The 27282-nt window shown below is 42.1% G+C and overlaps 1 protein-coding gene across 1 annotated transcript; it reads right to left on the bottom strand.

The window, feature by feature from the left end:
• Window positions 1-392: 392 nt before the first annotated feature.
• On the bottom strand, window positions 393-8908 carry LOC308079064 (organic cation/carnitine transporter 2-like; the record flags this gene model as incomplete). Its single annotated transcript, XM_080420402.1, has 11 exons — window positions 393-450; window positions 962-1097; window positions 1783-1965; window positions 2347-2561; window positions 3102-3208; window positions 4125-4251; window positions 5549-5720; window positions 6492-6646; window positions 7693-7796; window positions 7927-8109; window positions 8702-8908. 11 exons carry the CDS (start codon window positions 8906-8908, stop codon window positions 393-395), a joined length of 1647 nt encoding a protein of 548 aa, XP_080276528.1.
• Between the last annotated feature and the right edge of the window lie 18374 nt (window positions 8909-27282).

The raw sequence follows: 27282 nt of genomic DNA, 5'->3' as shown, positions 1-27282 counted from the left end.
TATCATCATCACTGTCATCGATAATAAAAGCTGAATGCATCGAAGGGGATAAAAGTTCAATCACAATGGGTTAACAATAAAATATACTGTGCCTATATGGGCCAGTGCGGTTCCACACCAGAGATAGTGGGAGGCGTCCTATAGTAGGTGACATGGATCCAGGGTCTATACCAGGCCCCCTCCTTTTTTTCCCTCTACACCAGATCTCTTTACCCTAAAATAACCGTTTTACAAGCTCACAACACTACGCAACACAATGCGTTGTGAACTTGTAAATCTGCTTTCACCGAATGTTCGCCCCCCCCAGAATAGGGAATCTAGGGTTCATGTGGTTCAGGGAGTAAGATCATGTTGAAGAATGATGTATAAACATTTGACCCAGACATGGCGGCTCACTGTCTTTTGTTTCCCTCAGGTGTTGTAAAAGGAAACGTTACAAACTCCCTCAGACTACAGGAGAAGAAGAAAGCATCAACGAGACATTGTGAAAGCAAGACTTCTTCTGCGATACAGTGCATTCAGTTAGGAGCTGTGCTCATATTAGACTCAGATTCAATCATAACATTACTGTATGTTTTTTGGAAAACACTTTTTTAATGTTGTTTATTTTAAAGTAATTAATTGACACATTTCAACCAATACTAGTAAAATAAATGTATGTTTGAAAATATACAGAAATGTACAAACATTAAAATTTTGTAGACTTTTGTCGTAGATGGGGCACAGATGGGGTGTCATCCTCTGTATTGACGAAACATGCACACTTTATCCTGGCAAAGAAAAGGCATAGGATTAGTGTTGTGTATGAATGCAGATAACCACTAAAGCCCTGTATACTTTGTCGTAGGAAAAATTACATAACTTGCAGATGTACAAGCTTGTAAAACATGTCCATAAAAGTAGGACAAATGTTCTATCTTTATCTCCAAGATCATGACTAGTAATTCTCCCAGGAGCATACCTTTCTCTCACAGGCATCTGCTGGATAGTTTCAGGCAAAGGTCGACCAAAGGTCTCTGGAAGGAAGATAGTGGCCAGGGCAGACAGAAGAGCCAGAGAACCCAGCAACAGATATGGTATATACTTGTAGTATATACCTGCATATGGAGAAGAGCACATTTTAATGACTTAATAGTTTAGTATGCAGCATGTGAATGGGAGTTCACAAGTGTTGAAGTACCATACTTCTGTCAGGAAACGCCTAATTAATCAACTAATTATTGCATATGGAGATTATAGTTCGACTTGGTGGTACGCTTCTACTCTTGGGGATGCTCCCTGCAGCAGCACTACACAGGGTTCCCACACATTTATATCAATACATTCCCCCCCACCCCCCCCACCGAGATAGAGCAGAATCTAAACAGCTGAAGGCTGGGGTCGGAGGAGATCTTTTCCCATAGTAGCAGCAGCAGCAACAGTAGATTTGATGGGTCAGGAACAATGATAAGCTTAGCTGCCATCAAGTATAAGTCAAACTATTCAAGAATCTATGTTGATTTAAAAAATCCCAACCTGTGTCATTTGATGGTTGTCTGCACCATCGGTGTGTGAATGGGCGAATTGTAACACAATTTGTAAAGCGATTTGGATAAAGGCGCTATAGAAATGCCAGACCATTTGCCAAGTACTGTGTCAAATTGGTACACTTTTATGTGCCAGTAACTCACTTAGGAAGTATCTGTTCAGATGCAATAGTAGTTGTTAAAACTAATAGTAATAGTTATTACTCTTTGACAGAGTAGAAGTTGACATTGCAGATCTATATGGACAGAAACGTACTCAGTTGCATGGCATAAGGAGCAAGGATACCGCCCACTTTGGAAACCATGGAACAGGTGCCAACAGCTGTGTTTCTGATGACTGTTGGGTACAGCTCTTCGGTGTAGGCAAAAATCACTTGGAAACTGGTGGAAATGCACAATTTACCCAGCATCTCCAGTGCTGTGGACAGGTCAGGTAGACCTAAGCAAACAGAAGAATAGAAGTGAATAAAGTAGAATAGATGCATGTATCTATTTAGATATGCTGTATGTGTGTATATATTTATGTAAGTATGTATGTCTGTACATATGTGCATGCAAGTGCTTCACATTACTGAATGTACAGTAGGCTATATCCAAAATGTGCAATGATTAGCAGAATATGTACAAACAACACTTCTGACAGGCATTGGTTTTATTTGGCATTAATGCCAAGTTAGCCACTCTTGGAGCCTGGCCTTCCTATTTTAGATAAGAAGAATGCTGTTTAGGATGACATTTTGTTTCATCTTTAGCCTGAGAAGGAGTAGTCTTGTAACTTCCAACATTCATTAGTTTCCTATGATAAAGTCCCTACAGTCACCTTGTGGCACCAGCTGAATGCAGAACAGCATTCCTCCTCCGAGAACCAGACAGAGGACCACAGACAGCCGCCTGGGAAGATACTGCAGCGCCAGCCAGCTGGAGACGGACGCCGGCAACCCCACGGCTGCCGAGATGAAACAGTTGAGAAAGCGGTCGCCGTGGAGACGGGATGTGTTCAGGGACAGGCCAAAGTAGCCAGTGTTTATAGTGAACCTGGGAGGGACACACATATGGCAGTTCTGAAGCACACACACTGACTGTTATTACTGATTTTCCACAGATTCCCAATAATGAGACTATTTGCCAACCCCTTCAGCTTTTGTTTTTAGTGTGCTATTATGTGAATTTGCTCACAACGCGTCGCAATGCGACGCGTTGTGAGCTTGTAGATTGGCTATTTTCAAATGGCCGAAATTGATATAGGGCTGTGGGTAATGTATGTTTTTTTAGTAATAATCTGAATCTAAAAAGTAACTAAAGTTTTTAAATAATTGTAGTGGAGTAAAAAGTACAATATTTGCCTCTAAGCTGTAGTGGAGTAGAAATAAAAGTACTGAACATTGGAAATACACCATTAAAGTAAAAGTACTTCACAATTGTACTTAAGTACAGTACTTGAGTAAATGTACTTACTTTACACCACTGCACTACGTCTATGTGTCTTAAGACATGCAAAAGAAGCACATACTTATAGACATACCCTTCTACAGTATGTGTGATAAGGTGAGTGCAAAACAACCTGTGGATACTCACCAAACTAGGAAGAGTATGAGTGTTGTGTTTCTGGTTTTGGTGAACCTTAGCAGGTCTAGAACGCTGTGACGCTCCTCTGGGTCACATCTGTCCTTTGCCATGTCACTCTGCAGCAGTGGTGGAAAAAGTACTCAAATGTTTTACTTAAGTAAAAGTATCAATACTGCAATGTAGAAATACTCTGTTACAAGTAAAAGTCCGGAATTCTAAATTGACTTGAGTAAAAGGACAAAAGTATTGGCATCAAAATGTACTTAAAGTACCACAAGTAAAAATACTCATTATGCAGAATGTCCAATTTCAAGTTTTCAAAATGTATAATATTTTTTGAAAATAGCAGCTCTACAAGCTCATAACGCGTCACATCGCGGCGTGTTGTGAGCTTGTAGATTGCCTATTTTCTAATAGCCGAAATATATATAGACCATAAGCGGTTATGTTTAGTAATCAAAATCTAAATCTAAAAAGTAACTAAAGTTTTCAAAACATTATTTTTTCAAAAGCATCCGTTAGAAATGTGATTCCCGGTGTTGGGGCCAGAACATTGGGATTACAAACAGACGCGTCGCTAGGTCTCTACTAGGTTGGGGGCTTAGACCCCCAGGCAACGGACACATGCACGCGCGCGCAGCGCTCGTGCATGTGTCCCTCCTCCCCGCGCGCGCGGATTTCGGCGGATTTGGGTACTTTCCCCCCCGTTTTTTGTTACTTTATTTCGGTTTTAGGGTTAGGGGTAGGGTTAGGTTAGGGTTATAGATATATCATTTTGAAAAAAAAAAGATAATTTTTTTATTTTATTTTTATTGGTGGCTTTGGATAAAACATTGGTGGCTATAGCCACCGAAGCCCCCGCGTAACGACGTCCCTGATTACAAATAGTATTTTATAGTGTTTAGGGAAGTGGTCACACAACACATGTATGTGGAATGGTTATTGTGAAAAAATATGCAAGTGAATAATTATATAATATTAGAAATAAATGTAATTTAAAAGGTTAAACAGTATGACTTAAAGTCAACTTACATCATAACCTTCAAGGATGACCTGCGGAGCCTCTACGTTGTTCTTCTTAGCAGCTTCTCTCAGTATGGCCTCAGCATCCTCTATTCTTCCCTGGGAGATCAGCCATCGAGGAGACTCTGGGATGAACCTGCCTCGCAGGTAGGAGAGAGAAGGTCCACGCTTTGGTTATGGAACACAGTAGAGAGGTTCACGCTCAAACAGTCGGAAGGGCTTTACCTCAGAAGCAATTCATGGTCCCATACAGGTGATTACAGCGAACAGAAAATTATCATCCTTTTAAAATGTAATAATTTTAAGAGAAAAAGACCTGGGGCATCAATTGGGTACGATAGGGTATGGCAGGTGCCATACATTGGCTCCAGAAAAAAAAAAAGTTTATTAATGAATAGTAGCCTAATGCAGGTGTAAGACCATTGTGTTTGTATTGTGTTACAGGTATAATGCATAGTTTTCTATGCATTTCGGGGGGTTTGGGGGGGGGGGGGGGGGTTTGACCCCCAAAACCGCGCGCCTAGGATAGGTGTCCCTTATTTTAATCTCTGGGAGTTGGCAACCCTAACCTTGCCATACCTTAGCTTCTGCTGAACTCAAGCCACTGAAAAAGAAGTCTCCAAAAAACTAAAACAACCTTCAAATCTATACTGAAAATGTTAGGTTATAATTTAGTCATTAAGCAGATGCTCTTATCCAGAGGAAGTGCACAAGTGTGTATGCAGTTTCAATGTAGTGCTTCAAAGAAGGATACCACTTAAACGTGACGGATATAGTAAATGGTAAATGGTGCATTTATATTTTATATATATTTACTATGTATAACTTTACATAGATTGTGCATTACATTCACCCATTCACACACACACACACACACACACACACACACACATGGCGGAGGAAACCATGCAAGGCAACCAACCTGCTCATCGGGAGCAATTACGGGTTCAATGTCTTGCTCAAGGACACTTCGACACTAACTCTAGGGGAATCCGGGATTGAACTGGGAACCTTGAGGTTTCCAGTTCACTCTACCTGGCCACTCTACCCCAAATGTATGTTTTTTTAAAGTTATGGTTTCTTATATAGGGCTATGCACATGTGTCATGTGACACTGGCCAATCACAGTCCTGAATAGATTGTGATTGGCCAATCACAGCGCAGGATAATTGTACAAATTTCCAAACCTCACTTATAGGGGCGGTTTCACTGCCCAAGATAATTGTACAAATTTCCAAACCTCACTTATAGGGGCGGTTTCACCGCCCAAAAACCCTTTGAATTTTGAATTCATAAAAGAATGAAAGAAACTATTAGCATCTATACTACAGTGAGCTGTCACAGGTAATATTGATAATATTAAGTCCCCAATATTATGAGTGAAAAAAAACTGGCTCAGTAGTGATGGTTCTTCTGCAATGACTGCAACTCACCACCAGACGGGTGTATAGAGCAGGCCAGGCAGAGTTAAAGCCAGCAGAAGATACTTCCAGTCCCTTATGAAATAAGCAAAGAGAGGCAGCATCATGTAGCCAGAGTTAAAGAACAGATTCATTCCCAGGGTCACAAACAGGTAACGCACGTTTCCTGTCAAGATCTCAGTACCTGGAGGGAAGCAGAGGGAGAGAAATACACCAAATTAAAACACGTTTATCGGCTAGAGCTCCTCCGTTCCACAGATTTCCATAAACCCAGACCATACATGGGCAACTGGCGGCCCGGGGGCCAAATGCGGCCCCCAACTTCATTTAATGCGGCCCACAGGTTAATAACGGAATACTGGTATATTATTGATTTCAGCTGTTACAATTCCAAACATGCAAACATGACCCGCTTTAATTACTTCACTCTGTATTAGTAGCTTATAGTATTAACATTCTATTGTCTTTTTTATTGTCTATAACTATAACTACATGCATTTGAAATAATAAAAGAAATGTTACTTTTCAGGATTCCAATTCAAAAACAGCAAAAAAATTATAATCAGGATTCCAATTCAAAAATAGCGAAAACAGCCGATCTACAAGCTCAAAACGTGTCGCACGGCGACGCGTTTTGAGCTTGTAGATCGGCTATTTTTGCTACTTTTGTGGGACATAGAATGACTAAGTATACGACATTTCAAAATATGGAGATAAGAGGTGTCTGCCTGACAGTATATACATTGTGGCCCTCTGGAGTGAGTGTGGAAATATAGAGGCCCTCTCCATAATCAAAGTTGCATCACTCCTGACCCAGACACTGTATTCTGCAATAATATCGATATGCACAGTATGCCGTCGCACAACAAAATATAAATGGGGCTTAAATAGTAGGCTGCATGTTACATTCAGCACATTCCCATCCATTCTCAACACATGAGTAGTTGTTACATACCTAAGACAAAAGCAGCAATATGGTTGGAGAGCTGGCCCAAAGCAACGATGAAGAAGAGGATAGAGAACACCGTCCACGAGGGAGAGAAGATTTGGACAAAGGTAAAAAGTATCTGGACTGCCATGGTTACAAACATAACGAGCTTTCTTCCAAACCTTTAAACAAAAAGGAGACAAAAATGTGCCAACAACAAGGAGGCAGGTGAGGTAAACATTAGAATCTGTGGACAAGCAAACCGCATTCTACCAAATTCTGTTACGTTATGTGCACAATAACCAGTGGTGTAAAGTAACTAAGTACATTTACTGAAGTACTGTACTTAAAGGACAACTTTGTTTTTTTTTACAACCAAGGTTTATGTTTTAGATTGTAATTAAAGTAAATAAAAGATGAGTGTTAAAATATTTAAATTGACTGCTTTCTATAGTTTTAGCAATTTCCGCGATCTTTTTTTACAGTGGGTGGGGGCATTCTGTCCGGTGGCTAAATATGTCTTTTTTTACACAATAACCCGGTGATTTATTTATTATTATTTACAGTAGCTTTTCTAGCCCCCAATAACTCACATCTGGCCATCAAAGACCACCGTACCTTTTTTATTGTGAAAAAAATACATATTTAGCCACCGGACAGAATGCCCCCACCCACTGTAAAAAAGATTGCGAAAATTGCTCAAACTATAGAAAGCAGTAAATGAAAGAAAAAATAATAATCATCTTTTATTTACTTTAATTACAAGCTAAATTATAAACCTTGGTTGTAAAATACCAAAGTTGTCCTTTAAGTACCATTTTGAGGTACTTTTACTTTACTGGAGTATTTCCAAATGTCTATGCTTTTACTTCTACTCCACTACATCTCAGAGGCTAATATTGTACTTTTACTCCACTAGTTATTATTGGTGCATTATAAACCAGATAGACCAACGATAACACAGGATAACTGACTATCCTGAAAGTCAAAGGGTGCAGTCACAGGACCATGACTTTCTCCTTATGTCACACAGGTATTTTTCTGGTTTACTTCTTTGATTACTTTCACTCCACTCTACATTTCAAAGACAAATATTTTACTTTTGACTCCACTGCAACTCTAGGAAGGCTGTGAAGTACTCATTAATTTCAGGCCATTTCCCCACAAGCCTGAAGAGACGGAGCGTCATGGTTCATTATTAAATAATCATGCCATGGGTTTCAAATACCTGTCTGAGATCTGTCCAGAGAAGAAGCATCCACACAGAACTCCCAGGAAGTACACTGAGGAGGTGAACGGTTTCTTCCACTGGTTGCTGCATACCAGGTCAAACTGCAGGTTGAGAATTTACAGTAAACAAAGATTGACACTTCCGGCACCTTTGGTTAAAATAAAATTGTATTCACTAAAGTCTAAACTACAAACGCACAGCACGCACGCACGCACGCACGCATGCACTGACCTCCGTGACGATGGTGGACTGGTAGATGTCTTGGCTGTAGCTCCATCCGTCCACACAGCTCTCCTGTCTCAGTTCAGTGAGGTTCACGTCCCGACCGGGGATGTAGCCCAGAGCAGACAGGTTCCTGACCTCGTCCAGTCTGTACCGGTGGCATCGGCTCTGCTCCTCCTGTCCGTTCACCACCTTGTCAAATATAATAACCTCTATTACAGTGCAATAAGCCGTATGTATGGTATGTATGGCGACTAGGGATGAACCCATATGGAAATCCTGGCCCCCTACCGATACCCATGTTTATAATTAACAATTTGACCGATAACAGATAGCCCATACCGATATACCGTATATTAACGTATGGAAACATGTCGTAAAGCATTGGTTCTCAAAGTGAACAGGGGTGAACAGTGAACAGGGGTCCTTGGGGGGGTACCAGGGGGTCCCCAGCAAAATTAGTTAATAAAGCTTTACAATCATTTGAACCCCTTTATCCATATTTTATACTTTGGCTATTCAAAAATAGCAGATACAAGCTCATAGCCGCACTATGAGCTTGTAGATCTGCTAAAAAAATATATCGTGACATTTTTAGCAAATCTATGAATATGTATTTTTTAAAGCAAACATTTGTACTCAAATATTTGCTTCTGGGTGTCCCTGGAACAACATATTTAGAGATTGCGGTGCGCGGCCAAGTACATTCTTTTGGGGGTCCTTGACATGAAAAAGTTTGAGAACCACTGTCGTAAAGAACAAAACACTGGCGTCAGGTGCTCACCTCTACTGGGATGATGGCCTTGCGCCACTCTGCAGTTAGGTTGACATCTGGAACCAGGCAGTGGTGGCGGGGGGTGTCAGCCAGGAAGATGACAGAGAATGAACTGAAGCCATTGGGAATGGTGCTGGCACAGAGCAGGAAGAACACGATCTGCTGGAAGCGTCCCCACTGTCCAAGGAAGGCTGTGGTCTCCTCGTAGTCCTTCATGGCCAAAGACCCAGGAGTCTGAGAATCAAGATTCAAGAATCTCCTCTTCTTGCTGACACTAAATACCTCATCAAGTCAGGTGATTCGTCAGACACGTCCAGGAACAGGGGTCCCACGAAATACAAGCAGTCTGTTGGAAACGGTAGACGTGGCCTGAGGCGTGAGAGCGGCCCCCAAGGGCAGAACTAATTTCAATTTAATTAAAAAATAAAGCGTCTGTCTGACTGACAGTCACTGTGTTATCCTCTAAGGGCTGTGTTCTCAGCCAACTCCATCCTCTTACTGTTGGGAAAACTACCTTGTATTCACAGAGGCGGTTCCTTGTTGACAGTAATTTTAATCAATTTATTCAATTCAGTGATCACATTTCCATGTTGTCTTAAGGCTATGGGTATGTGATAAACACATTCAACCCGGCATCCATCTCTGTATCCAACCTTGGACATGGTCCATGGATGCTTTGCAAGCTGATTCGTTCGTACCTGACTGATATAACAGCCTGATTTATATGTCACGCTCTTACCTTATGTTTTAAAAAAAAAGGAAAGAAGACTGATGTAACAGCCTCTCCTTACCTTATGCAAAAAATTTTATTAAAAAAAGAAGACTGATATAACAGCCTCTCTTTACCTTATGTAAAAAAATAAAATAAAAAAAAGACAGATATAACAGCCTGATTGTATGTCACGCTCACCTTACCCTTACCTTATGTTAAAAAAAAAAGAAGACTGATATAACAGCCTCTCCTTACCTTATCGTCGCCTTGCTAAACTAATGGCCTGTCATTTTTTAAAGTTTTTTTTAAAAACTGATCCAAAACAAAACTATATGATATTTCTTAATCATTTCACCCAAAATGTTTATAACAAATTATGACTATTTAAATATAAATAACACTGTCTGTCAGTTATGTAACATAGGTTTAAATAGGATTAAATCTGACTTAGATTTTTTTAAATGGCCTAAATCAGTAAATAATGTTGGCCTAAGTCACACTAGGGAGTTAGGCCATTCTACTAAAAGGGGAGTGAACAGCATGATCCTTTTCAAATAGGAGATGGGCCATTTTACCAGAGGTGGCCAGTGTCATGAGGTGGCCAGTGTCATGAGGAGCTGACTTAGGCAAAAATATCATTTTCCTCAAAAAATTACTTAGGCCATTAGTTTATCAAGGTGACGTTATGTAAGAAAGATTAAAACAAAAGAAGACTGATTAGTATAGCTGTTTGGCACTAAAAATGGTGCACTTTTTGATAGAAGGATGAAACTTTCAGCATAGTTAGTAAATACCATAATATACATTTTCAGACGGGGAGGGAAGTCAGATTTGACCTCTGAGAGGTCAAATCCAAGACGGCCGCCAGTCTACTGGGTATAAATGTCTAAATACTTTTAAAAAATACATTTAAGGCGTTCTTTCCAACTACTGTAAGTTGGGGTTGCCCATTCATTTGATGATATGTTGGAGATTGCCAGAACCCAAGAACATACATTAAATCAAGGTCAAGGTCAAATTACATAGTAATAAGTATATTTAAGCTTTGACACTGGGTACTGCAATATAGTGAAACTGTTTTGTGACAATGGGAATAATACAAAACAAATAAACAGATTAAACCTATATGGTGGTAATCTATTTTAATACTAAATTCATAGTAAATCACAATAATCAAGGTTCAAGGCTTCTTTATTGTCACATCTTGCGTACAGGAAAGAGAAAAACAAGACCAAAAATAAGTTGTGATAATAATGATAATAATCAAAATTTAACAGTCTCCACAACAGAGGCACAGTGCAGTACATTTGAGAGCAGCTTTGGCACACTTGCATCGTCCAGTACACCCTTTCGTGCAGCGACAGTGGATTAATTCATGGCACGATTTGGATGCTTCAGAGAGAGTGGTCCAAAATGGTTTCCTTTGTCCAGCCCCATTCAGATGGCTCTGGCATGCCTGGTTCCAACAGTTTGCCTGGTAGCAAGTGCGCTTGATGTGTTGCTTGAGTGCTGCCTGGGTTGGAGGAATGCTCTCTAGTGTTCTTGACGTCTTCGTGAAGAGCTGTTTCCTGGCATCATTCACTTCCATGCACTCACTGGTTCGGTCATACATGAGCACCACAAATCGCTCTAGCAGGAACATTGATCCTTCACTGACCTCACTTGGCAACTGTAGGAGTTCACTGAAAGCCTCATTCACCTCGGGGAATGACTTCCAAGTTTCCCAGGCAGTCTTCTTTCCTCTGCCAGTAAACGCAGATTCAGTGTCACACCCGGTGAAAGCGTGAAAGACTGGGAGAGTCAGACACTGTGTTGGAGTCATTGTGGCAACCATTTCATGAACAGCTATGTACCGAAAGCTTGATTCAACATCAAAGGCAACCCACAGCTCATCAGGACCTATCTTGATGAATGAAGCCACAGCCAGTACTACCACATCAGTATCAATGTGGTATGGTATGGTCACTTTCTTACATCCCTTTTGCACAGCATCTGCATCTCTTGCGAATATGGGGCAAGGCAGGCCAAGTTTGAATCAGCATGCAGGAGAACTGAGGACTCCACTCCCATTGGTTGCATGAAGTTCCTTGCCCTCTACTAGAGGAATGTTAATAAATTAATTGTCTGAACCACATCAGGTGTGTCATTGTTGGTGTTGCCTATGTATGAGACCATTGATTGTTACACTGCCATTTGTTGATTCTGAGGAAATCACTGCATTTTTTGGGCACATTTTTACCTTGACCTAATTGCATTTCCTTGAAATCTGGTGATCTCGATAGTATTACCACATGAAAAGGCATCCCCTATTTAGTTGGAAATGATACTTTAAACGTTTTTCTACTGTGTTTGGTTCCAAACTTAAGTTGGACTAGCGGCCATTTTGGATTTGACCTCTCACGGTCCTCAGAGGTAAAATCTGACTTCCCTCCCCGTCTGAAAATGAACATTATGGCATATACTAACTATGCTGAAAGTTTCACGCTTCTATCAAAAAGTGCACGATTTGCTCAAAAACGGGAGTTAAACAGCTATACTAGATATAACAGCCTGATTGTATGTCACGCTCTCCTTACCTACCGTGGAAAAAAATAAAATAATAATAAGACAGATGGAGAGTTGTGCATTTGTCACGTACATTTGCAGAGGTATATTCTGTTGCTGTACTGTCACTGTCATGGTCTACACTTTCTCTGTTTACACAGGTCACAGGTCAGCCGAAAGTCACAAATACCTTGTACTCTGTGCTGTGCAGGCCTTTCATCGCAAGACTGGATGGCGTTGTCTGTAATGTATTTCACTCTGTTGGATGAAGGAGCACAGAAAGAGCAGAGTAAAATGAAGGCCTTCATTGTGTAAATAAGAAAAAGAGGTTGCGCATCAACAATGCGTTGTCCCAGTGGAGTGCTAGACCCAAAGTCCAGTATTATACACATCAGAATAAGGAATTTTAAAACAAATCCCAAAAAGGGTAGCACATCCAAAGGTTCCATTAAATGGAGGACAAAGTGCTCACATTTCCACTTCCTTTATTGGACACAGCAATACTGTCATTTACAATGTACAAACGTCTGTCCGTCTGCGGTTCTTCATGTTTGTTCTAGTTTCAGTATGACGCCTTTTTATAGCTATCCTATGAGCTAGCTATGCTATGCTATGCTATGCTATGCTATGGTAGCTATGAGGCAGTGGTTTTCAACTTTTTTGCGTCATTAGCCCAGGGACCCCCATTTGAAAAGATATGCCAGGGACTCAACCATTTAGATTTCTTGGGGGTCCCAATCAACACTGTATCATCATCAGTGTTCATTTAGCTCTGAGAGTGTACCAAATGGAACCAAATGTTCCATTTGTACACTCTCAGAGTTACAGACACACAAGGTCCAATTTGGTTCCTAACTATTAATGTGTCTGGGGACCCCCTGGAACCCCCTCAAGGACCCCCTCAACTGGTGGTCCCCGGACCACCGGTTGAAAACCACTGAGCTATAGGGTTTCCCTCTTGAGGGGATTAGTGAAACCGAGCTGAGCTAATCTTCCCGTTTGTAATGTCAAAGGTCAAAGCAGGACTATGGGATACGTTGCCTTGCTGAAGGGCAGGAACACAGAACCATCCTGTAAGTGCAGGTAATCAAACCGTCTGTCGTCTGTCTATCTGCATTGTGACGAGATTTGTGGAGTTCAGAAACGGGACAGAAGTCTCCGGAGAAGTCAAAAGAACATGATTCCTATGTGTTGCCATCTGGGACCCTGATACCTCATTGGCCTCTGCAGTTCATTGGAGCGACCTGTATCGCCATTTTGGAGAAGGCAAGCTTCCTGACTACTAGCCAATCACAGCGCGTCTTTTCCGGGACTTGTCAGAATCTAGTTGTATAAACATGTAATTAATTGTTATCCTGACCTGAACATGTTGAGCTGGAGAGATGCATGGAGACCACAGTTACTGAACACATACTCCATTGCAATGATTATTAGAATATAAAGCTTTGACTTTTTAACAATAAAAAAAAACACATGACAGGCGGTGTACCCCTTCACCCCGTCCCCACCATACAAAGCTGTTAATGGTCAGCCACCATCATACTGTATCTTAAAGAGCTCATTGTACCCCTTTACTCCAAGAGAGCGCTCCAATGTTGGGACAGTGTGGCCGTGGACCCTTACGGGTCTGTAAGTTGTTAATTAACACGGTGGATTTGACCGTGTGGATGTGGGTCCCAGAGATAACCCATTGTACACCCTCAGTGTTACAGACCTGTTAGAATGCGATGCAGAGCCTTCAGCTGTCAGGCACCTCTCCTGTGAAACCTTCTACTACCCGGAGGTAGATACCCTTTCTACATCTGAGAGGCCACACACACACACACACACAGAAGTACAAGAATGCCTTGTACAAAGGACATAAACACTGCCAGTGCAGTCAGATAATGGGAAAACAGCCAGTTACAAAGTGCATGTAAGGCAGAGCATTGTTACATACAATAATGTAGGCATACTTGTCGAAAACAGCAGACAACAATCATGGGTAAAGGAAACAACGCCTCCTCCAAATTGAGCGGCTTCCTATAATAGCTGATATTGAGCAGTACCGTGCTAATTGTTTAGCCCTCCTTTTGGAGAGGCCGGCCATTTGAAGGCCCCTCACAACCAACTTGTGCACGTGCCCTAGACTACCAAAAGTTTACATCTGTAGCCTAGCTGAGAGATGGTCTGCTCTAGCTGATGATATTTTAGCACTTTGGTTAGGAAGGCTTCCTCTAAGCTGTAATAATAATAATAAACTTTATTTATATAGCACCTTTTTAAACAGTGTTAAAAAGTGCTTAACAACATAAAATCAAACAGTGAATCAAGGATCATAGATAATTACAACAGTAAAAATAACACATAACGGCCGATCTACACCAGACTTTTCAAAGCGCGCGTATGCGTGGCGCGTAGAGCGCGTTTGTTTAGATCCAATTGATATCAATGATAGCGGCTACACCAGGCGCGCGGATACGCGAGTCCCGCATACGCAGGCTTTAAAATAGGACTGGATCTAAAAGTGCGTGTGTGCGTGTGTGCGTATGTGCGCGAAAAAAGTCTGGTGTGTTTCCACCGTAACAGTATCAGTGAATATAGATGCACCACATTTCTGCTGTTTAGGAGGTTAAGAAAGCCTTTCTATAAAAATGAGTCTTTAATTTCAATTTAAAAATGGTGATGGAACTAGCAACCCTGAGGTCCAATGGGAGGCTGTTCCAGAGTACAGCCGACCTCGAGAATGAACACCTCCCTATGGTTTTCATTAATGACATCACACACACACACACACACACACACACACACAGTTCTACCATGTGGCAACATGAAAAGGCTTGAAAAGGCCCAAAGGTCTGAACCTGCGGTTCCTCTCACACAGAGCATGATTACTGTTACAACACATCATCAGTAGGATAAAACTAACCTGTCTCACAGCGTTCTAACCCAACCCCGTTCAGAGAGATGAGTCTCTCAGTGGTTTGCTTTGCCTGCATGTTATTTGATCTTCCTGCCAATGACACCTCTTACCCACAATCTCTGATGTTTTGCCAGGGTGTCTTTTAGTAATCAATGATATTGACAGCTGTCACCCAGACAGTGATCAGTGTGATAATGAGGTGTTTGATTTATTTCTCACACACACACACACACACACACACACACACACACACACACACACACACACACACACACACACACACACACACACACACACACACACACACACACACACACACACACACACACACACACACACACACAGGTTAATCTTTGTCAAATCCTCACTCTCTCTCTCCCTCCCTCCCTCTCTCTCTCTCTCTCCCTCTCTCTCCCAAAGAAAAAGTAATTGAAAAAACACGGTCTCCTCACGTATTAGAAGGACAATATCAGTCACCAGAACCAAGGACGGGTGTTTCCAATGAATATAACACGTTTTAAAAAGTTTGAAGTTACAATGGGTTTGTATAGGAAGGGGGCGTGTCTGATAAAATTAATATCAAATATCTAATTACTGAATCAAGCAGCTTCAAAAGTGTCCGGGGTGCTCCCAAAAGCCTGAGAAGAAGATCATTTATAATAAAAAAAAGGTAAATATCCCTTTAACAAAGGTAGAACAAAGCTTTATTGTAATTTAACAGGTCAATATCATGTCATGAATAATAAAAGCAGAATGCATCGAAGGGGATAAAAGTAGAGTGGGATAGTGGGAGGCGTCCTATAGTAGGTGACATGGATCCAAATAAATAAAAACAACTTGGGGAAATAATAAAACAGGAATACAATAACATATGACCCACATTGAGGCGTAGAGCCAGCGACAGGGGAGGAGCTGATAGGCTCGGATCCACGGCCAGCGTTTCCCACTCGGCCAATTTAAAACCCCAGCAAGGGAAGGTGTCACGGTAATATAAATACGGCAAAGCAGCAGCTGTGTCACCGGGCCTGAAATAACAAACGGCTGTGTTATTCTACCATTTCATAATACTGACATTCATTGAGACAGAGATCAGAGAGACAGACAGCGAACCTACCGCGTTTGCAAGGGAGGAAGACACAGTAGCCAGCCCGCAGCGGCGGAAACCGGGTATAAGAAGTAAACCGAAATATTAAAAGCCACGGTTTACAGTCATTATAATGACACCAAATCAACGTGCTATACTGCGGAGAAGGAGGACCACCACCACTACCCTCTGTGCGGCGTGGAATGGCACCACACGCCCGGAGCGAACACTCCAGCAGGATGTGTGGAAACACACCAAGGCTAGAAAGGACAACAAACGGTCAGGGTCAAGTTCAAGACCATGCACAACGTAGTATAAGGCGAGTGCGTAAACAGCAAGATGGAGAGACATACTGTACCTGCGCTGATGCGCGACGGCAACACAAACTAGCCCAACAAGCCAGCCTGGAATGGAACACAACAGCTTTAATACTGGTACCAGTGGGTGGAGGATGGGCCGTGGGTAGCATGTAGCGTTCTACAAGCTCACAACACTACGCAACGCAATGTGTTGTGAACTTGTAGATCTGCTTTCACCGAATGTTGGCCCCCCAGAATAGGGAATCTAGGGTTGATGTGGTTCAGGGAGTAAGATCATGTTGAAGAATGATGTATAAACATTTGACCCAGACATGGCGGCTCACTGTCTTTTGTTTCCCTCAAGTGTTGTAAAAGGAAACGTTACAAACTCCCTCAGACTACAGGAGAAGAAGAAAGCATCAACGAGACATTGTGAAAGCAAGACTTCTTCTGCGATACAGTGCATTCAGTTAGGAGCTGTGCTCATATTAGACCAACAAGCTTGATGCTAAAGGCAGAGCCATGGAGTACTCCTGCCTAGCCTGGATGAATGCCTCTCAGACCACTCACAGGCAGCTAGACATCATCCCAAAAAAAGGCTCTAAAAATCATTGGGTTGGATGAGGACCATGCCCTACAGCAATATGCCATCAGTAAGCTGAGTCATCGTCGAACAGTTGCAGCAACAACTGTTCTTTATAAGATGCACACTCCCAGCTGTCCAGTGGATCTCAAAGCACTGCTGCCCCAAGCTCACATCCCAGGTCGTATCACCCGGAGGGTACTACCAAGCCACGCCCTGACCATCCTCAAGTCAAACACCAAATGCCTTGACAGGAGCTTTCTCCACTCTGCTATTACAACATGGAACAGCCTTCCCCCTGTGGTTGCTGGAGACATTACATCAAGTAGTATTCATGCCTTTAAGAAGAGGCTGAACAAACACCTCCTCAGTATGTGACTGTAATCCCATGAAGCTCAAGGACAATAAATCATCAAACTTTCAGTTTATATATATATGTACCCCTGACTGAGTAGCTGCAGATCAGTGATAGGTTCTTTGAAAGCCTGTATCTGCAAAAGCTGACTTAAAAATTAAAATAAAAGACTCAGATTCATAACATTACTGCATGTTTTTTGGAAAATACTTTTTCATGTTGTTTATTTTAAAGTAATTAATTGACCCATTTCAACCAATACTAGTAAAATAAATGTACGTTTGAAAATATACAGAAATGTACATAAAAATCTTGAATAATTTGGATGGAGCACAGATGGGGTCTCATCCTCTGTTATGACCAAACATGCACACTTTATCCTGGCAAAGAAAAGGCTAGTTTTTTGTATAAATGTAGATAACCACTAAAGCCCTGTATACTTTGTCGTAGGAAAATAGGATAACTTGCCTAAGTACAAGCTTGTAGATTGGCTATTCTTGCTATTTTTTGAAGGTTTAGGAAAAAAATTATTTCTGGCCTAAAAACAGGCCCAAACAAGTAGGACAAATGTCCTATCTTTATCTCCAAGATCATGACTAGTAATTCTCCCAGGAGCATACCTTTCTCTCACAGGCATCTGCTGGATAGTTTCAGGCAAAGGTCGACCAAAGGTCTCTGGAAGGCCAGGCCAGACAGAAGAGCCAGAGAACCCAGCAATAGATATGGTAGATACTTGTAGTATATACCTGCATATGGAGAAGAGCACATTTTAATGACTTAATAGTTTAGTATGCAGCATGTGCATGGGAGTTCACATACTTCTGTCAGGAAACGCCTAATGAATTAACTAATTATTGCATATGGAGATAGAAATTATAGTTTGACTTGGTGGTACGCTTCTACTCTTGGGGATGCTCCCTGCAGCAACACTACACAGGGTTCCCACACATTTATATCAATACATTTTCTAACCCCCCCCCCCCCCCGCATGAGATAGAGCAGAATCTACACAGCTGGAGGCTGGGGTCGGAGGAGATCTTTTCCCATAGTAGAGGCAGCAGCAACACTGGTTTGAAGCACACACACTGACTGTTATTACTGAATTTCCACAGATTCCCAATAATGAGACTCTTTGCCAACCCCTTCAGCTTTTGTTTTTAGTCTTTTAACTTGGAAAAAAAGTACAATTACTGATACATTTTCGCATGTCAAACATTCATCCCCACTGACATGCTCACATCTTCACACAGACAAAAGGCACCCTCCCTTTTCCCTTTGCTACCGTCGGTCACAAGAGTGTCTGAATACACACACACGGTGACCCACTCTGAGACAGGTGACACATACTCATGTCTTACTTAAGTAAAAGTATCAATACTGCAATGTATAAATACTCCGTTACAAGTACAAGTCCAGAATTAAAAAATTACTTGAGAATTAGTACAAAAGTATTGGTATCAAAATGTTACCAAAAGTAGAAAGTACTCATCATGCAGAATGTCCCATTTCAAGATTTCAAAATGTATACAAATCTTTTGAAAATACTGATTTACAAGCTCATGCGAGGCATTGTGAGCTTGTAGATCGGCCATTTTCAAATGGCCGAAATTGATATAGGGCTTTTTACAATAATCTAAAAAGTAACTAATGTTTTCAAATAATAATAAAAAAAATAAAATAAAAAAAATAAAAAGTGAAAAAGTACAACATTTGCCTCTGAGATGTAGTGGAGTAGTACTGAACATTGGAAATACTCCAGTAAAGTAAAAGTACCTCAAAATTGTACTGTACTTGAGTAAATGTACTTAGTTATTTTACACCACCGCATACACTACGTCTATGTGTCTTAAGACATAAAAAAGAAGCACATACTTATAGACATACCCTTCTACAGTATGTGTGATAAGGTGAGTGCAAAACAACCTGTGGATACTCACCACACTAGGAAGAGTATGAGTGTTGTGTTTCTGGTTTTGGTGAACCTTAGCAGGTCTAGAACGCTGTGACGCTCCTCTGGGTCACATCTGTCCTTTGCCATGTCACTCTGCAGCAGTGGTGGAAAAAGTACTCAAATGTTTTACTTAAGTAAAAGTATCAATACTGCTGTTACGTAGTTTAGTCTGTATTTGTATAATTTTGTTTTGTATTTGGCATTGTATTATTTTGTATTTTCCTTGTTCTAAGGTGGAGACAGAAGCCTTGGCTATAATGGACTGACACCTGCCTGTGGTGTAATGAGACTGTTGATTGCTGGAGACTGCCTGCTGCTGTGGGGAAATTGGTTCCCTTCACTGATTGGCTCTGATGAGCCCTGTGACACAGGCAGTGGATTGGCTGGGGGGCCACACCCAGTCTCCTATAAAGCTGCCTCACAAACATTGCTGATCAGAGGACTGAAAAACTGTCTCAGTAGTGATGGTTCTTCTACAATGACTGCAACTCACCACCAGAGGGGTGTGTAGAACAGGCCAGGCAGAGATAAAGCCAGCAGAAGATACTTCCAGTCCCTTATGAAATAAGCAAAGAGAGGCAGCATCATGTAGCCAGAAGTAGAACAGATTCATTCCCAGAGACAAAAACAGGACACGTACGTTTCCTGTCAAGATATCTGTACCTGGAGGGAAACAGAGGGAGAGAAATACACCAAAATAAAACACGTTTATCGGCTAAAGCTCCTCCGTTCCACAGATTTCTATAAACCTAGAGACACTGTATTTTGCAATAATATCGATATGCACAGTATGTCTAATATATCATTTCATTGCATTCCTAATGCTGGAGTCACAGGCTGAAAATAGCAGATCTAGTCGAGGGAATTAGACAAATAAATCATGGAGATGGGATTGGCAATGCAATTAGACCTACAAATCATGGGGATGGGAATGGCGATGGAATTAGACATACAAATCATGGGGATGGGACTGACTATGAAATTATATCTAAAATGTCTGTGTGTGTGTGTGGGGGGGGGTGTATCAGTGATCTAAGAGCAGAGCAGTGGCTTTTTACTTATCTCATCATCAGGTGGTTTCTCTGTAAATTCACACCTTTCTTGTTGACTGGAAACAAACATGCGTCACTTCATGTGCTTCTGAAATGGGAAACTCCACACAAACCACAGTAAATGCAGCTTCCAACTAGAAAGGGTCGCACCACAGAGGGCAGATCTCCGCCAGGCCTAATCAGGTCTGTGTAATGTTGCTTATCCACAGCATAGTATATCAGCTCTAGCATGCTTTTGTGATTTTGCATTATAGGCCCAAAGTAAGAGGCAGCATGTGACATTGGCAGGGATGATGTGTGCCACTGCATCAGCTCAAAACACATGTATGGTGTTGGACGCAAGCACTAGTGTGGTTAAAAGGACTGGGTAAAGGCGCTCAGGTGGCGCAGTGGTGAAGTCCCTGCCCACCACCACGGAGGTTGTGGGTTCGAAACCACCATGGTGCAACCGGCTTTGTCGGGCGTCTATGCGAACACAATTGTCCCGTGTTTGGGGGAGGGAAGCCAGGCGGGGAGGGTGATATCGGTCATTGCATGTACTCTACTAGCAGATCTACAAGCTAACGTGTTGTGAGCTTGTTGATCAGTTATTTTCAGCCGTGACTCCGTCACACAACAAAGTATAAATCAGGCTTAAATAGTAGGCTACATGTTACATTCAGCACATTCCCATCCATTCTCAACACGTGAGTAGTTGTTACACACCTAAGACAAAAGCAGCAATATGGTTGGAGTTCTGTCCCAAAGCAACGATGAAGAAGAGATTTGGACAACGGTAAAAAGTGTCTGGACTGCCATGGTTGCAAACATAACAAGCTTTCTTCCAAACCTATAAAAGAGAAAAAGGAGACAAAATTATGTCAAATGTATTTTGTTTCTCTTTCCTTTGCGATTTACAATCTACATGTTAGCAGTGGTGGAAAAAGTACTCAAATGTTTTACTTGTTTCATGGTCCTGTTCGACCGGTACTGGACCCCAGGGCTACAGGCCCGACCCAACACCGACGATGCCGGACCCCGCGGACCGGACCGGACCGGACCGGACCGGACCGGTGGCCCCACTGCACGCCTGACCAGCGTTTCACCCCTCCTCTGATGGCTCCCTGAGTGACAGCTCCCCTGAAGAGGAGCCCCGGAGAGAGGATGAAGAGGAGCCCCAGAGAGAGGATGAAGAGGAGGAAGAAAGAGACACGCCAGCCCCAAGCCCCTCGGCCATCAAAGCGGGTCAAGACCCCCTTTGGAGAGTTCGCCACTGAGCAGTGGACCGACCCCAACCTGGACATGGCCCGCCAACGTGTGGCGGCCATAGATTGACAGAAATGTGACGGGGTGAGTGCACTTGTTCCCCCATACTTTCTAGTAAAAAAAGGACTGTTAGAGGTGATAACCAAGGGGGGGGGGGGTACTGTTGAGCAATTGCTCGTACCTAAAGCCTATGTCTCCCGAGTGTTAGACCATACTCACCAGCTAGGGGGCGCACCTGGGGGTCCAGAAGACGTTTGGCCAGCTTCTATTGGCCCGGGGGTTAAACGGGCCATAGAGGACTTTTGCAAGGGCTGCCCGGAATGTCAGAAACTATATGTACTGTATTTGGCCGCGGACCCCCATCTCAAAATATTCTTGAGACCCCCTGGTCTATGGAATTAGACCTACAATTCATGGGGATGGGACTGTCTATGGAATTAGATCAGCAAATCATGGGGATGGGACAGGTGATGGAATTAGACCTACAAATCATGGGGATGGGGTGTCGATGGAATTGGACCTACACATCATGGGGATTGGGTGACGCTAGAATTAGATCTACAAATCATGGACATGGGACTGTCTATGGAATTAGATAAGCAAATCATGGCGATGGGACAGGTGATGGAATTAGACCTACAAATCATGGGGATGAGGTGTCGATGGAACTAGACCTACAAATCATGGGGATTGGGTGTCGCTAGAATTAGATCTACAAATCATGGACATGGGACTGTCTATGGAAATAGATCTGCAAATTATGGGAATGGGACTGGCGATGGAATTAGACCTACACGTCATGGGGACGGGTTTGGCGATGGAATTAGACCTACAAATCATGGGGATGGGACTGGCGAGGGAATTAAACAAATAAATAATGGGGATGGGATTGGCAATGCAATTAGACCTACAAATCATGGGGATGGGATTGGCGATGGAATTAGACATACAAATCATGGGGATGGGACTGACTATGAAATTAGATCTAAAATGTGTGTGTGTGTGTGTGTGTGTGTGTGTGTGTGTGGGGGGGGGGTGTATCAGTGATCTAAGAGCAGAGCAGTGGCTTTTTACTTATCTCATCATCAGGTGGTTTCTCAGTAAATTCACACCTTTCTTGTTGACTGGAAACAAACATGCGTCACTTCATGTGCTTCTGAAATGGGAAACTCCACACAAACCACAGTAAATGCAGCTTCCAACTAGAAAGGGTCGCGCCACAGAGGGCAGATCTCCACCAGGCCTAATCAGGTCTGTGTACTGTTGCTTATACACAGCATAGTATATCAGCTCTAGCCTGCTTTTGTGATTTAGGCCCAAAGTAAGAGGCAGCATGTGACATTGGCAGGGATGATGTGTGCCACTGCATCAGCTCAGAAAGCATGTATGGTGTTGGACGCAAGCACTAGTGTGGTTAAAATGACTGGGTAAGGGCGCTCAGGTGGCGCAGTGGTAAGGTCCACCACGGAGGTTGTGGGTTCGAAACCACTGTGGTGCAAGCGGCTTTGTCGGGCGTCTATGTGGCCCGTGTTTGGGGGAGGGAAGCCAGGCAGGGAGGGTGATATTGGTCATTGCATGTACTCCTATGGGCTGGGGCGGCACCTGTCAGCCAATGACATTTTGACTATGCATGCACTTCATGGTAACCTAAGTATTCAATCAATCAATCAATCAAAAAATACGTGATCAGCATCAGTTAGACCCCCTGCTGAAAATATTTTGTGCCAAGGACCCCCAAGGACCCCCATACAAGACTTGTTGCTAGAATGTTTCAAAAAATATTCAAGAATCTTGGAAAATAGCAGATCTGAGGATAGAGAACTCAAATGTTTTACTTGTTTCATGGTCCTGTTCGACCGGTACTGGACCCCAGGGCTACAGGCCCGACCCAACACCGACGACGCCGGACCCCGCGGACCGGACCGGTGGCCCCACTGCACGCCTGACCAGCGTTTCGCCCCTCCTCTGATGGCTCCCTGAGTGACAGCTCCCCCGAAGAGGAGCCCCGGAGAGAGGATGAAGAGGAGCCCCAGAGAGAGGATGAAGAGGAGGAAAAAAGAGACACGCCAGCCCGAAGCCCCTCGGCCATCAAAGCGGGTCAAGACCCCCTTTGGAGAGTTCGCCACTGAGCAGTGGACCCACCCCAACCTGGACATGGCCCGCCAACTTGTGGCGGCCATAGATTGACAGAAATGTGACGGGGTGAGTGCACTTGTTCCCCCATACTTTATAGTAAAAAAAGGACTGTTAGAGGGGTGATAACCAAGGGGGGGGGGTACTGTTGAGCAATTGCTCGTACCTAAAGCCTATGTCTCCCGAGTGTTAGACCATACTCACCAGCTAGGGGGCGCACCTGGGGGTCCAGAAGACGTTTGGCCAGCTTCTATTGGCCCGGGGTTAAACGGGCCATAGAGGACTTTTGCAAGGGCTGCCCGGAGTGTCAGAAATTATATGTACTGTATTTGGCCACGGACCCCCATCTCAAAATATTCTTGAGACCCCCTGGTCTATGGAATTAGACCTACAATTCATGGGGATGGGACTGTCTATGGAATTAGATCAGCAAATCATGGGGATGGGACAGGTGATGGAATTAGACCTACAAATCATGGGGATTGGGTGTCGCTAGAATTAGATCTACAAATCATGGACATGGGACTGTCTATGGAATTAGATAAGCAAATCATGGCGATGGGACAGGTGATGGAATTAGACCTACAAATCATGGGGATGAGGTGTCGATGGAACTAGACCTACAAATCATGGGGATTGGGTGTCGCTAGAATTAGATCAACAAATCATGGACATGGGACTGTCTATGGAAATAGATCTGCAAATTATGGGAATGGGACTGGCGATGGAATTAGACCTACACGTCATGGGGACGGGTTTGGCGATGGAATTAGACCTACAAATCATGGGGATGGGACTGGCGAGGGAATTAAACAAATAAATAATGGGGATGGGATTGGCAATGCAATTAGACCTACAAATCATGGGGATGGGATTGGCGATGGAATTAGACATACAAATCATGGGGATGGGACTGACTATGAAATTAGATCTAAAATGTGTGTGTGTGTGTGTGTGTGTGTGTGTGTGTGTGTGTGTGTGTGTGTGTGTGTGGGGGGGGTGTATCAGTGATCTAAGAGCAGAGCAGTGGCTTTTTACTTATCTCATAATCAGGTGGTTTCTCTGTAAATTCACACCTTTCTTGTTGACTGGAAACAAACATGCGTCACTTCATGTGCTTCTGAAATGGGAAACTCCACACAAACCACAGTAAATGCAGCTTCCAACTAGAAAGGGTCGCGCCACAGAGGGCAGATCTCCACCAGGCCTAATCAGGTCTGTGTACTGTTGCTTATCCACAGCATAGTATATCAGCTCTAGCCTGCTTTTGTGATTTAGGCCCAAAGTAAGAGGCAGCATGTGACATTGGCAGGGATGATCTGTGCCACTGCATCAGCTCAGAAAGCATGTATGGTGTTGGACGCAAGCACTAGTGTGGTTAAAATGACTGGGTAAGGGCGCTCAGGTGGCCCTGGCGCAGTGGTAAGGTCCCTGTCCACCACCACGGAGGTTGTGGGTTCGAAACCACCGTGGTGCAATCGGGCGATTATGTGAACACAATTGTCCCGTGTTTGGGGGAGGGAAGCCAGGCAGGGAGGGTGATATTGGTCATTGCATGTACTCCTATGGGCTGGGGCGGCACCTGTCAGCCTATGTAATTTTGACTATGCATGCACCTCATGGTAACCTAAGTATTCAATCAATCAATCAAAAAATACGTGATCAGCATCAGTTAGACCCCCTGCTGAAAATATTTTGTGCCAAGGACCCCCAAACAAGACTTGTTGCTAGAATGTTTCAAAAAATATTCAAGAATCTTGGAAAATAGCAGATCTGCTATTTTCAAATAGCCGATGTGTATATAGGTGTTAAAGTGGTTTAACTGATTTTTATGCTATATTAACACATTTTGCTCAAGGACCCCTGGGGGTCCCCAGACCCCACTTTGAGAACCACTGAATTACATGATCAGCCAAGTACACACAAGAGAAGACAACATTACATAACATAACATAAGACATACACACAGGATGAATTCATCTTAGTACAGCATGTTGCTCTGTTGTAGTAAACAACCTTCACACATAAAAAACCATACATATAAATAAAATACTTTTACAAATCAGTGTTGTCAGGCAGAGACCTTGTACTGTATCTCCATATTTCAACATTGTTTTTCTTTCATGAATTACTGCTTAATTAATGCTCTACTGTCGCATAAAACAAGTGAAAATCTTGATCTACAAGCTCACTTGTTGCATCGTTGTGGGTTTGTAAAGCTGCTATTTTTGCAATTAAAATATATTTTGAAAGTGATTAAATCTGTCTGTTGGTTTTATAAATATTTAACCAATACCGGCCACTTCAGTTTGTAGATCGGCTATTTTCACTACTTTTGAAATAGAAAGATCATTTAGGGGCTAAATTCACTGTTTTCCGTGTAAATTCAGTTATTTTTTTTCTTAAAAAAATTAAAGTAGTGAAAACAGCTTATCTACAAGTTTAACATGTTTATTATAAAACATGTAAACGTATTTCAATAACAACTACGTTTTAATGTAGTTATAAGATTTTAATAAAAATGGATACATTTATTAAAAGGTACATAAAATACTAATACTGGTACAAATAATAACTAATGTACAGTAAGGAATACATCATGGAAATAGCAACAACACTGTAAAATAAATTCCAACATGAAGAAATTAAACTAAACTGCTAATAGTATTTACAAACACAACACATCAGGGCTTTGAAAAAAAGACACCGTCTTTGCTTTTCTAATCCAGTAACATATCATCATAAACCAGCTCATAGAAAACCAATTATAACCATAGTTTAAAAATCCATCAAAAACCAATGGCAGTCGGCAGTAAGTTACTGCAGTCTGCCATGGTTTGAGTCAAACTCTTGACAAAATGTAAAATTCGTCACAAGATAAAACAGATATCAAGAAGTAAATGTTTTGTTATAACTCAATTTTAATCAAAAATGCCGTTACTGCACTCTGGCTTTGTAGAGAAGTATACTTCTCATAAAAAAATTACAATACCATGCATACTATTATGTCCTCAAAAAATACAATCTTACAATAAATGCAATGAATCTCTGTACGTATGTACGTCTGTAAAAAAAAAAAAACATACTACACTATCTTCACAAGAGCCAGCATAGATAATGTGTGTCTTTATCTATCAATCCATCTAAAGGGCTGTCAGTCACCATTACAATATTTAAGTTGACGATTAATTGTCAAAATAATTGTGATTAACGATTTAATTGTGTTTTTGGGATTGAACATTGACACATTCAGTATGAATACAAATGTAATTTCTGTTTGGCCTTTTAGGCTTCATAATAATCAATTCACACTCTGTACAGGACAGATGACAAATAACTTACATATACAAATACATGACTGACATATTTAATACAACGCGTCACAAACACAAAGGGACGTGTTGTAAGCTTGTAGATCAGCTATTCATATCATAATTTGACTTTACATCACTTTTAAAACCCGTCCCGTCCTTATTTACAGTCAGCATTAAAGGCTGTGATTGTTATATTTACGTTATTCTGTTCGTTTTAATTTGGTTTTAGATTAGGAATTGTCATTGTATTCATTTAAAAAATCCTATTTCCAAATTCTGTGTACTGCTCATTTCTTATGGTCATTATCTCATGTCCTCTATTTTTTTAAACTATATCTCTTCCCTTCCATCTCCCTTTGAGAATGGTGAACATGGTAATGTCTGTTTACATTCACTGCCAAGGACGTCCTTGACGT

Source organism: Gymnoscopelus braueri (assembly GCF_963280865.1).
Source record: "Gymnoscopelus braueri genome assembly, chromosome: 22".
NCBI classification, from domain to species: Eukaryota; Metazoa; Chordata; class Actinopteri; order Myctophiformes; family Myctophidae; genus Gymnoscopelus; species Gymnoscopelus braueri.
Note: the sequence above shows the minus strand (reverse complement) of the source record. Positions and strands in the feature narration are given on the sequence as shown.